The sequence below is a fragment of the Erinaceus europaeus genome, chromosome 15 (genome assembly GCF_950295315.1).
Source record: "Erinaceus europaeus chromosome 15, mEriEur2.1, whole genome shotgun sequence".
NCBI classification, from domain to species: Eukaryota; Metazoa; Chordata; class Mammalia; order Eulipotyphla; family Erinaceidae; genus Erinaceus; species Erinaceus europaeus.
Window position 1 is genome coordinate 12,636,004 of NC_080176.1, and position 13,361 is coordinate 12,649,364.

Genomic DNA, 13,361 nt, shown 5'->3' on the forward strand with positions numbered 1-13,361 from the left:
GACAAAAGGTGCTCAGTGAGTTAGTCAGGCCCAATCCACTGGCAGAATAAATGACCATTTTTTTCCCTAGCTTAATGAATAGCCAGGGTTCATTGCCTCCGTTTCCAGAAATCCCACACACCAAGCTGAAGAATTTAGAGATCTTGAGAGAAACCTCCAGGTCTGAAAACATCACACCATTTGCTTCTGCAAATCGAACAAGAAACCACAAGGATGGAGACAAGAGTATCTACATCATCAGTAAGGAGACCAGGAGCTATTTAAGAGCTGTGTACTCACCAACTCATTTAGTCCTGCAGGCCTACGAGGTGGGTGCTATTTCCTCCTCACCTGGCTACTACAGAAGAAACCTCTCTCTTGTTTTGGTCTTCAGTTTGGTGTTCAGAGAGAACCAGATAACCAGATTGCTCTCAGGTTGGGGAGACAGCATAATGGTTCTGCAAGACATTCCCACCTAAAGCTCTGAGGACCCAGGCTCAATGCCCAGCACCATCATATGCCAGAGTTGAGCATTGCTCGGTCTCTCTCTGTATCTCTCTCTCTCTCATTAAAATAAAAATAAAGCGTTTTTTTTTTTAAATGTTCTCTGGGCTAGAGAGAGCTTACTAGGGAGGGTGCCTGTTTTGCCACGTGTGTAGTGCAGGTTCAAGGCCCTGTGGCACCAAGGAAAGCTCTGGTGCTGTGGTGTCACTAGTCTTTCAGGGGTTCTTGCTCTGTATTGTTTCTCCAGTGGAAGGGAAAGCAGCCCAGGACGAATGATACTGTGCATGTGCAACACCCTGGGGTGGGGGAGAACGCTCTCCATGAAGTTAGGAAGCAACAGAGCCTTTAGGAACCTTTCCACAAAAATGACAAGTCTGGACGTCTGGTTCCCAAACTGTGTCCCTTGACAACTCTGGGCATTGCAGCAAACTCGCGCACGTGCCAAGTTTTGTTGTTCTGTTTTTTTAAATATTTATTTATTTATTTCCTTCTGTTGCCCTTGTTGTTTTATTGTTGTAGTTATTGATGTCATCATTGTTGGACAGGAAGGAGAGAAATGAAGAGAGATGGGGGAGAGAAATATAGACACCTGCAGACCTGCTTCATCGCTTGTGAAGTGACCCCCCCCCCCCCCGCAGGTGGGGAGCCAGGGGCTTGAGCCAGGATCCTTACGTCCTTGCACTTTGCACCACATGCACTTAACCCACTACACTACTGCCCGTTTTTAAGAAAAGAGCAAAGCTGAAGGCAGACTGCTATAGTGCACCCGCACGAAGCCGCTCACAGATGAACACCAGATGCATGGCAGTCCCTGTGGTGACAGCTTATCTCTGAGAAATGGAGCTTTTGGCAGCTGCTGAGCAATTACTGTGCAATCAGCAAGGGGGAAGAAGCCGTCAAGGAACAGGAAATCGGGGTAGTCGTGTCTCATGAGGCTCCCAGGCTTGGGAAGCAGGACAGTGCCAGTAGGTAGGCAGAATTCATGAGGAAGTAATCATAGTTATTTAAGATCAAAACAAGAATTTTTTCCATTTCTGTGTGTTGCATGTTGCCAGGCAGAGATACTGTCTCAGCCTAATTTCTTCCCCCATGCACATTTTTTTTTTTATTGGATAGAGACAGCCAGAAATCAAGAGGGTTGGGGGGGGGGGGTCAGGCGGTGGCGCAGTGGTAAAGCGCATGTGGCGCAAAGCGCAGGGACCGGCGTAAGGATCCCGGTTCGAGCCCCCGGCTCCCCACCTGCAGGGGAGTCGCTTCACAGGCGGTGAAGCAGGTCTGCAGGTGTCTATCTTTTTCTCCCCCTCTCTGTCTTCCCCTCCTCTCTCCATTTCTCTCTGTCCTATCCAACAACGAATTGCGTCAGCAAGAGCAATAATAATAACCACACCGAAGCTACAACAAGGGCAACAAAATGGGAGGGAAAATGGCCTCCAGGAGCGGTGGATTCATGGTGCAGGCACTGAGCCCAGCAATAACCCTGGAGGAGGAAAAAAAAAAATAAAAAAGAGGGTTGGGGGAGATAGAGGAGAAAAAGAGATACCTGCAGTACTGGTTCACCACTTGCGAAGCTTTCTCCCGGCAAGTGGGGACCAGGGGCTTGAACTCAGATCCTTGTGCATTGTAATGTGTGCACTCATCCAGGTGTGCTACCGCCTGCCTGCCTTTTTTTGTTTTGTTTTTTTGGCCATTAGGGTTTCACTGAGACTCTGCACCTATGTGATTCCATGGCTCCTGCACCTATGTGATTCCATGGCTCCTTTATTTTTAATTTTTTAAAATTATTTACTTATTTATTCTCTTTTGTTGCCCTTGTTTTATTGTTGTAGTTGTTGGATAGGACAGAGAGAAATGGAGAGAGAAGGGGAAGACAGAGGGGGGTTGAGAAAGATAGACACCTGTAGACCTGCTTCACCACTTGTGAACCAACTCCCCTGCAGGTGGGGAGCGGTGGGGAGCCGGGGACTTGAACCAGGATTCTTATGCCAGTCCTTGCATATTTTTTTTCTTTTGCAGACAGGGGGTGAGAGACAAAGAGGGAGAGCAAGAGAGAAACGGCAACACATCACTGTCCCAGCCCTTGTGAAGACTCCCCCTTTGCATGGTGCTTCTATGTAGTGGCCAGAAGCACGAACCCAGGTCCCATGCATAGGAAAATATGCACTCTACCAGATGTGCTGTCCTATTGGCCCCCTGAGCCTGCAATCTTTATCTTGTGGTCTGGGGGCAGCATGAGGGTTACTGAAAGGTGCCTTGGTCCAAGGAAGTTGGGTCTCTGGTCAGGTGACAAGGGACTCTAGATGAGTATTTCTATAATCAGTGCAATTCAGTTCTTAGCAGCTGGTATACAGAAATGAAAATATAAAAAAAAGAAAAAGGCGTCAATAAAACCAAAGTAAAGCATAGGTTTGCCAGAAGAAGAAGAAGAAGAAGAAAACAAAAAACTTTAGGGTTTCGAAGACAGCATAATGTTTATGCAAAAGACTTTCATGCCTGAGGCTCTGAGGTCCCAGGTTTAATTCCCAGCACCATCATAAATCAGAGCTGAGTAGTGCTCTGGTCTTTAAAGACAAGCAAACAAGCAAACCCACTTTCCTCGGGAACAGGAACAATACAAGTCCAGAAGAACACTAGATAAAAACTGCCTAGATGGGAGTCAGTGGTAGCACAGCGGGTTAAGTGCACATGGCACAAAGCACAAGGGCCGGCATAAGGATACCGGTTCGAGCCGCCGGCTCCCCACCTGGAGTAGGTCGCTTCACAAGCAGTGAAGCAGGTCTGCAGGTGTCTTTCTCTCCTCCTCTCTGTCTTCCCCTTCTCTCTCCATTTCTCTCTGTCCTATCCAACAACAACAACAGCTATAACAATGACAACTACAACAAGCACAACAACAAGGGCAACAAAATGGGAAAAATAGCCTCCAGGAGCAGTGGATTTGTAGTGCAGGCACCAAGCCCCAGCAATAACACTGGAGGCAAAAAAAAAAAAAAAAAAAAGCCTGGTAGCCAGGGAGGCGAATAAAGCATGAGGCCCCAAATTCAATCCCTGGCACCACATGTGCTGCAGTGATTCTCTGACTCTGGTCCTTCTCTCTCACTTATGAAATAAATGAATCTTTAAAAATAAAAATCAAGGGGAGTCGGGCTGTAGCGCAGCGGGTTAAGCGCAGGTGGCGCAAAGCACAAGGACCGGCATAAGGATCCCGGTTCGAACCCCGGCTCCCCACCTGCAGGGGAATCGCTTCACCTGCAGGCGGTGAAGCAGGTCTGCAGGTGTCTATCTTTCTCTCCTCCTCTCTGTCTTCCCCTCCCTCTCTCCATTTCTCTGTCCTATCCAACAACAACAACAATAATAACTACAACAATAAAACAACAAGGGCAACAAAAGGAAAAAAAATCAATAAAATATTTAAAAATAAATAAATAAATAAATAAAAATAAAAATCAAGGGGCCAGGCAGTAGCTCAGCAGGTTAAGTGCATATGGCGCAAAGCGCAATGACCAGTGTAAGGATCCTGGTTCAAGCCCCTGGCTCCCCACCTGCAGGGGAGTCACTTCACAAGCAGATCTTTTTCTTTCTCCTCTATTTTCCCCTCCTCCCTCAATCTCTCTCTGTCCTATCCAACAACAATAATAGCAATGGCAACAACAACAACAAGAGCAACAAAATGGGAAAAATGTCCTCCAGGAGCAGTGGATTTGTAGTTCAGGCACTGAGCCCCAGTGATAACCCTTGAGGCAAAATAAATAAATAAATAATAAATAAATAAAATCAACCCTATTAAAGGAAAAAACAAAAGAAAAAAGCAAAACCCATGAGACAGGGAGCAAGTTCAGCTGGTAGAGCAGGACTGGCATGTTGGAAGCTCCTGGTTTGATGCCTGGAGTCACATACCGGAGGGGAGCTCTGGTATCATTTTCTCTCTGAGGTAAAACTTTCTCATATGAAATAATTCTTTTTAATTGGTGCTGGGAATCTATATAAAGAATGAGCAGATGTTTATTGAGAGAACCAATGAATGAAAATGCTTACATGAATCAACTGCACAAGGACCGGTTCCAGATTGCAGAACATCGACCTGGCCTCCACATAGAAACTTAGTTGTTGTTCAAAATCACGGCCAAAGGAAACCTAGAATCACGGATAAAGATGCTGATGTCACCATTAGACAAAGGTGCATACACAGCTGAAAAAAAAGAAGAATACGCTGAGGATGGGCCACTAATCACCGCAAGATCTCAAATGGGTGTCAAGGGTACACAGGCAAACACACACTGGAATATGCTCTAGCTTTCCATTATTTCACAAGGCCCATCAGTGAGATACAATTATCACCACCTCACCTTTATAGTATAAGCACTGAAGCAGAGATACAAAGACCAAAGGGTGTAAAGCAGAATTTCAGAACTTGAGTGGGGTTTCCTAAGCTGTAAGGAAACCACTGGAGAGGAAATCATGGAATTCTGGTTGTCATCTGGGGCCTTTTCACAGGACATAATTCTGGCTACTTGAAACCATTTGCTTGAAGGCTTCCCTAATAAAAGCCACACCTTCCTGCTTCCTGATGGGAATCCCAACCTCAGCAGTTCACTAGTGGCAGTTTCTCCACTGTTGAAAAGTCCCGTCTTTACCTTCTTCTCCAAATTTATGAAGATCTGGGAAGGAAGGACAGACTTTACTGCTGCAGCAATCACTTTCATCCAGAGGTGGTTTAACTTTGCTATTTCCATCCCAGCTTTCAGATTTCACAGCTTCTTCTTCTTCTAGCATTTGCCCTTCTTCCGTAGCCAGTCAACAGCGTCAGGTTGAGCCTGATGTAAAGTTTCAAGACCTCCTTTGAATCTGGAGAGGTGGCAGTCGTTGACTATGTGGGTCATAGTCTGTCTGCAGCCACAGGGGCAACTTATTTCACAGCTTATTCCCTCCAATTCTTTTCCATTACGGCTTGATGGTTTTCAGGCAAAGCCACAGAAGGATAACTACCATGTGTCCAACATGTAAATCAAGGGCACAGGAGCAGCACCTGGATTAAGCCGCAGGTACAGTTCCTGCTGCCGGAACTGAAAGGCGAAGCCTGCATGGCCTTCAAAGTTGAGTCTAATGACCCCTCCATTGTGGAGGAGACACACTGTTGGGAATATCTTCATCTTACCATTTTGGTAAGCCTTTGTTTTGATGTTTCTGTTGAAACAGGATGCTGGCGGCAGCTGGTCTTTCAGTTTTGTGGACTGACGGTGAAGGCAAGGAGTTTTTCTAGAGAGGCTTGGATGATGCTTTCCTGAGAAGGCTGCCACCACTCCTGCTCTGCTTGTCCTTTGGTGGTATCCCTTGGATGCTTCTCCTATGGAGGTGGAATCTACTTTCCCACCCCTCCAAGGGGCTGGCCCTGTGACTTGCTGTGACCAACGGCACCCAACACCTCAGCTATAAAATGTCCTGTAGCTTCTGCTGGTATCCGCACCACCTATGAGCTCAGCTAAGACACTGACTGGTGAGGGCACAGGAGAGAAATGAGCCGTGGGGATGAGAAACTAGGTTCCCCAGCCAACAGCCAACACCGAGCCCACCCAGACATGTGAAGGAGACTGGAGTGTCTTGGGCCCTCCAGTCTCAGTCCTACTACCCAGAGCAGCCTGGTGGATGAACCAGCCAGCGTGAGGAAGTCTGAGACTTAAAACACAGTTGATATTTAAAGCCACAAAATTCTAGAGCTAGTTCTTACATACACTGACTAGCTTGAATGGGTGGAGAACGGACATCCTGCTGTAATTTCACACTAGGGGCCTATTTGAGAGGGGCCTTTCCAGTTTGGGGGCTGCCCAGGTATACATGCTGTCCTGCTATGCCCACTTCCTTTTATATCAGCAGTTCCTTCAGGGATGGATCAGTGTCTGGTTTAATTCAGAAGACACCACCCTAGGACTTCTGCTAGTCTTTCCTGCTAGACTATGGGGGATGTGGGAACCTAGAGCCTTATAGGAAATAAGCTGACACCAAGAGACCAAAAGCACACAGACAGGAGGTCCCAGTGACACCACAGAGACTCCATGTCCAGCTTCTCCCCAGAAGCAGAACATACTGGACTTTTGATTATAGGAGCCACAACGTCACGCTGTGTGTCCCCTGCTTACTTTTTTCTTAATCCCATTTGTCTTGGCTTTCTTTCCTCCCAGGGGAATGCTGGCTAATGTAAGACCTTTTCTAATTTCATCTTATCTGGATAAAAATGAAAAGCACTAGGGAACATAATGTTAACCGCTTTCACCAGAATAAAGATAAACAATGACATCACATTTCCACGCGCCCTGAAATTTCTTCCCTAATACTCACCATTTTTATAAATCCATTAATCAAATGTGCCAGCATTCTTTTCTCATCCTCAAGAGTGAGTGCACTAAAATCAATAATTGTGCATAATTAAGACTGAGGTAGCAAATGAACGTTTCTAAAGAAAAAACTGCCTCAGGAAGAAGCAATATTTACCAAGGACATTTTGCATTTTCTAGATCAAAAAATTTCCGGCAGACTTATGTGCTTCTTTGGGTGAAAATATTAACATCTAAATTAACTAAGTAATCTAATTTAACACAGTTTAAATGTGTTTCTTTATCTCAAAGTTGATGGCCTTAAGATGCATTTATTAAAAGCAAAAAAGAAGGTAGGTAGCCTTCTCTTCTTGGAATCTGAGTAACAAGCTCAACATCTGCATTTCAGAGAGGCTGTGTTGAACATTATACAAAAAGTCAAATGTATCAGATCTGAATGATATTTTACAGTCTATACCGTCTCATCACCACTGGGTCTTCTTCCCATTATTGTTTATGATATTTGCTTTATCACACACATTCCATTCCCCTCCACACTCATCAATCCTTCTTATCTGGAGGATGTATATTAAAGGAAATAACAGCTCTCCATCACTTCCATTCTATAGCAATTTAGCATAAATACAAGTAAGGAAAGGTCAAGTTCTTACAGTTTTGTTTTAGTCAATGGGAGCCTACACACATTTCTTGATTTTATTTTTAAAAGATTCTAAGGGGTTCAGAGATACCTCAGCCTGTTAGAGCTCAAAATTTATATGGCCAAGTCCCCAGAGGCTCTAGGTTCAATTCTGGCACTGCCATATGTGAGAGCTGAGCAATGATCTGGTTCTTCCTCCCCACCTCCCAAATCATAAATCGATTTAAAAAAAAAAAAAGGTGCTAAGACTGTAGAGAAAATAGCAAAAAATGGTTTTTTTTTGCATGCTGGTTTATTACAGATGAAAATAACCAGGCAAAAATTATAAAACAATGTCCCTTTCACACTTTGAGACTCCTTTTCCCTAGCCCTCTTTGTAGTTAGGTATGGCCATATGACAGTTCCCAGCAATGGGATGAACATGTGGTTGATGCAGAACTCTTCCATATTGTGTCCCTATAGGGAAACTGCCCTACTTCAGTGCCTGCAGGTTTCAAGTGGACATGGGCCAGATAAGCATCTGGAGGACAGCATTCCAAAAGGACACCAGAGCAAAAGACTGAAGGAATCTGATCCCTAGATGATGCTCTAAGACAGAGCTACTCTCTCCCTACCTTCTGGTCTCACACTTCCAACAAGAGAAAAATAAATCTTTTTTACCCAACCTGAAAACCAGTATCCAACAATATGCATGTCTTTCTGAATGTGTCTTGTACCTTCATTTCTACTTTTTTGTTTTTGTCCAGCCAACATCTATTGGTTCCATTTATTAGGGAAAGTTTTGGTATTTGGGTTTTTGTAACTGTCCATGGAGCTGAAGCATGGAGTTATGAAAATAAATACGATTCATCTTGCTGATGATCAAGTTCCAAAACAATTTTCTCAATTCTTGTAACATTTTCCAGTAAATCAAATGGCTTTTATAAAAATTCTTTGGAGACTAAAATTAAAACAAAACAACTAAACAGCCAAGAAGTGATCATTTGATCTAAACATATAGCTAGAGGCTAGGTCTGAGCTCTGAGATGCTGAGCAAATAATGTCCTTCATGTGAGGAGTAGAAGCAATTTCATTTGAATTTCAAATAATCAACTAAGAGTGAAAAAGAAATATAACAGCTATGTCACTGGATGAGTGAACTCATTATTATACTATCTGCTGCTCTCTGGAAATCTCCAGGAAACACAGAGTTTGAGTTCACTTGGATAACCACCCCCCCTTTCCCCCCAACAGAAATCCCTTTGTCAAAACATCTGCCATCTCATTTTCTCAGCCTCCCTCCTTTCCTGGATTGGAATGTTCTCGTTAGCAAGAATGTTAATAGACCACGTAAAATAGTATTATTCATAGTGTCAGCTTAAGGCAGTGATTCCCTGATGCACAGCAGTGTGGTACTAAGATCTAATCTATGTTCTGTTCCTGCTGTAAGTGTGTCTTACTTCACAGAGTCGTGCATGGTCTTGCAAATGTGCAAAAGGGCATTCAGGATGACAGGGTCCTTAGTAGGCTCCTGCTGTTGCCTAAGAGATAAATAAAGACAGTGGTAAAAGCTACATCCAGTGAGAGCAGGGAAAGCACAGTTCTCATCTATGGAGCAGATGGGAGATGCAGCAAATTATCTGGTTGACATTTAACACGGCCCGATTCTCCAGTAATGAGCAATGTTCCGGTTGTCTCTTAATTCTTCTTTAAATAACGAGTTTGCCTTTCTATATACACTGCCACCTCGCCTAACTTCAGCATCATGGTAAACTGCTACACTTCCTAAGCCTGGCAAAGGGCAAACCTGTTTATTCACTGTGTTCCCAGAACCTTCGGAGGCTCTCCACAACTTTTCCACAAATGCATTGAGTACCAAGGAAAATACTTCATTTGGATTCCCAAATAATAAAAAGGAGAAGGTAACAAATCTTTATTTAGGTAAAATAGGTTTATTTGTTCCAAGCATAAGGAATGAATCTTTTAAAAAGATCACATAAGAAAATCTTAAAATACATATTCAAGTAACATCTAACTGAATTTTTCAAACTGTAGTTTTTTGAATTTCAAGTTTTTAAATTCATACACACAGGGCTGGGTGGTGGTGCACCTGGTTAAGTGCACACATTATAGAGCATAAGGACCTTGGTTCAAGCCCCCAATCCCCACGTGCAGAGGGGAAGCTTTATAGGAGATAAAGCAGTGCTGCAGGTGTCTCTCTGTCTCCCTCTCTATCTTTCACTTCCCTCTTGATTACTTTTATTTATTTATTTATTTATTCCCTTTTGTTGCCCTTGTTTTTTTTTTAAATGTTGTAGTTATTATTGTTGTTGTTATTGATGTTGTTGTTGTTGGATAAGACAGAGAGAAATTGAGACAGGAGGGGAAGACAGAGAGGGGGAGAGAAAGATAGACACCTGCAGACCTGCTTCACTGCTTGTGAAGCTAATCCCCTGCAGGTGGGGAGCCTCTCATTAAACTAAAATAAATCTTTAAAAATCACACCCACAGCCAACAACTATACTGTAAACTAGTAACCCCCCAATAATATGATAAAAGAAAAAAATTATGCCCACATATCTAATAAAGTAACTGCTTTTTCCATTTACATTGCTTATATTTAGTTATTGTGACAGCACAATAAAATTATTATTAGAAAAAAATTATTAGAAAAATTATACCCACATATCTAATAGTTAAAGTAGCTGCTTTTTCAATTCACACTGCTTATATTCAGTTATTGTGACAGAAACTGGAGCACTGCTCAGCTCCAGCAGGAGGTGTTATGAGGGATTAAGCCTGTATTCTAAAAGGCTGAGTTTTCTCCTTGGCCCAGAACTAATCTGTGTTATCTCTCTTGTTCACGCTCTCTTCCTCCCTTTCTTTGTCCAGATTAACCTTGTTCTGCAAAATAACTTACTACATGGCCCATAGTAAATAAAATTTAAAATATACAACTTAAAAAAAAAATAGGGTGGGGAGACAGCATAATGGTTATGCAAAGACACTGTCATGCCTGAGGCCCCAAAGTCCCAAATTCAATCCCCCACACCACCATAAGCCAAAGTTGAGCAGTGCTCTGGTAAAACAAACAAACAAATAATATTTACAGTAAAATAATATTTACAGTGCTCATTTGGACAGCACTGAAGGAAGCTTTGCTGCTATGGTCTCTTTCACTCTCCCTGTGTCTGTTTCCAGCTAAAAATAAATAAATAAGTCTTTTAAAATAATAAATAAACAAAAACATAAATAAATAAAATGTTCCATTCTGTGTACCACTGACAATAATTTCAAGTACCACCAGAAGTAGGCAGGTTGGAGAAATGGAGATTCAATCAATACAATAAAAGGAATTAAATTTTAAAACCCATCACAGGGTTGGGGAGTCAGCATCATGGTTATACAAATGGTCTTGATGCCTAAAGCTCTGAGCTCCCAGGTTCAGTCCCTAGCACCACCACAATCCAGAGCTGACCAGTGCTCTAGTCTCTCTGTATCTTTCTCTTTGTAGCTCACTTTCATTAAACATATACATAAATATAATTTAATATATAAATATTTTAAAAAGAAAACTGACCACAATTTAATTTTTTTTAATGACTTATTTATTTATTAGTAAGAGACAGAAAGGAGAGAGAAAGAGCCAGGGTATCACTCTGACCCATGTGATGCCAGAGATAGAACTCAGGACCTCCTGAGTTAGGGACTTTTCCTGTGACTGCTCTTTATTTATTTATTTATTTATTTATTTATTTTTGCCTCCAGGGTTATTGTGGGGGCTCAGTGCCTGCACCATGAATCCACTGCTCCTGGAGGCCATTTTCCCCCCTTTTGTTGCCCTTGTTGTTGTAGCCTTGTTGTGGTTATTATTGTTGCTGATGTCGTTCATTGTTGGATAGCACAGAGAGAAATGGAGAGAGGAGGGGAAGAGAGAGGGGGAGGAGAGAAAGATAGACACCTGCAGACCTGCTTCACCGCCTGTGAAGCAACTCCCCTGCAGGTGAGGAGCTGGGAGCTTGAACCAGGATCCTTACACGAGTCCTTGCGCTTTGCACCATGTGCACTTAACCTGCTGTGCTACCACCCAACCCCATGACTGCTCCTTTTCATATGGTTTTCCATTCTGTGTTACTTTAGGTGTGACACACACATACACACAGCCTCGAACTTCTTTTTTTTTTTTTTTTTTACCAGAACCCTGCTCAGTTCTGGCTTATGGTGGTGCTGGGGATTGAACCTCAGACCTCAGAGCCTCAGGCTTGAAAGGCTTTTGCATAATCTTTATGCTGTCTCCCCAGCCCAGCCTCAAACTTCTAAGAGCATCTACTGATTTCTTATCAACAGATTTCACAGGGGTATTAGGAATCAAAGCTTCTGATAACAGTGTGCTATACTTACTTGATAAAAACTTCCATGATGCATTTGCAAACCTCCACCCGCACACTCTCTTTTTGGAACATGTCCAGAAATGGGAGAAACTTTTCCTAAAAATAAAAAAAGCACTCTGCATGCAATTCAGACAACTCACTGGAAGAAATACTAAAGATAGTGTTTTCCCTTCAGTCTGTGTATGTTATTTTTTCCAATACTGCTTAAATTGTAAAGACACAAATTCTTAAGTGGTTTGAATCTAAAAGTGCCCATAAAAGAAAATGTAAAGTATGTCTTTTGGCCTAGTGCGCCATGAAAGAATTATTGAGACATTCAGGAATCTCCGATTCTGAGAAAAATTACTAAGAAAATTAAAATAATTAATAAATGTCACCTACCACTGAGAAAAGAACTGAGAAATCATGAAAGTGGGCAATCACTTTCTTAATTATTGACTGGAGCTGCAAAACAAAACAGACAACGTATCTCAGTTAATAAGGCATGGATTTCTAAGAGAGAGCAGTTCTTTTTAGTAATCTGCCATTATAATCACAATGAGGAACCTCTTATTGCTCAATGAACAGGGAAAGAATAGGTTAGGCTAGGTCTTGTCTCAATTTGTGATTGTCATCTGTAGTCTTGGGGAAGCAACCTATTAGCCAACGACTTCCTCTTCCGTAAAAGGGAGAACAAAGCAACAAGGCAAGTGTCATGTGGCAAAGTGACATGATACTTGCACTTACCCTTATATGACTGAAGAAAACATCCAATCCAAATGCATTTATTTATTTTTTTAAGAATTTATTTATTCATGAGAAAGATAGGAGGAGAGAAAGAACCAGACATCACTCTGGCACATGTGCTGCCAGGGATCAAACTCAAGACGTCATGCTTGAGAGTCCAATGCTTTATCCACTGTGCCACCTCCTGGACCACAAATGCATGCATTTCTATGCATATACGAATACAAACTGTAGTTATGACAAAGGTGACCTCACACATGCTAACAAGCAGATGATTTTGGTAAAGAATAAAATAGTGGGAGCTCTCTGACCTATTTTCTCTATGTCCCTGTAAGCCTGAATGTATTTCCAAAGAAAAGGTCAGTTTAACTGAGAAATGCAAGCAACCATGCTGAAGGGTGCCAACTAACTGTGCCAGGACTTCCGGTACCACACCGCACCCTCACAATCACCCTGAGGACAGGAACTTCTACCATTCCCAAGTTACAGGTGAGAAAACTAAATCCCAACAGGACTATGCAGGTGGGCAAAGGCCGCATGGGTAGGACATGGCTGAGTAAGGATTCAAACTCAGGGTGACCCAAACAATATGGCTGTTCAACTGACCACAACAAAGCCCCATGATACAGCACATGCCTCCCACGTGTGAGGCCCAGAGTTTGATCCCCAGTATAGAACTAAATGAATACATAAAATGAAATAGGGACCAGGAAATGACTTAGCTGGGAGAGTCCACACCTTGATATGGGGAAGCCCTGGGTCTGAGCTCCAGCACCACATGGGAGTACTGTCGACAGCACTGGGGATCTCCACTGATGTTAG

The 13,361-nt window shown here is 42.8% G+C and overlaps 1 protein-coding gene and 1 long non-coding RNA gene across 2 annotated transcripts in view; one reads left to right on the forward strand and one right to left on the reverse strand.

The window, feature by feature from the left end:
• VPS35L (VPS35 endosomal protein sorting factor like) overlaps window positions 1-13,361 on the reverse strand; it is a 103,886-nt gene that overhangs the window by 29,107 nt on the left and 61,418 nt on the right. The window contains exons 20-24 of the mRNA XM_060172866.1: window positions 12,195-12,257; window positions 11,824-11,909; window positions 8,883-8,963; window positions 6,811-6,874; window positions 4,513-4,611 (exon numbers count right to left, since the gene is read on the reverse strand). Of these exons, the coding sequence (XP_060028849.1) occupies window positions 4,513-4,611; window positions 6,811-6,874; window positions 8,883-8,963; window positions 11,824-11,909; window positions 12,195-12,257 (393 nt within the window). The remainder of the gene's footprint in view (window positions 1-4,512; window positions 4,612-6,810; window positions 6,875-8,882; window positions 8,964-11,823; window positions 11,910-12,194; window positions 12,258-13,361) is intronic.
• LOC132533088 (uncharacterized) lies at window positions 112-8,131 on the forward strand. The gene is made up of 2 exons (XR_009544974.1): window positions 112-308; window positions 7,906-8,131. It is a non-coding gene; the product is annotated as an uncharacterized LOC132533088 (long non-coding RNA).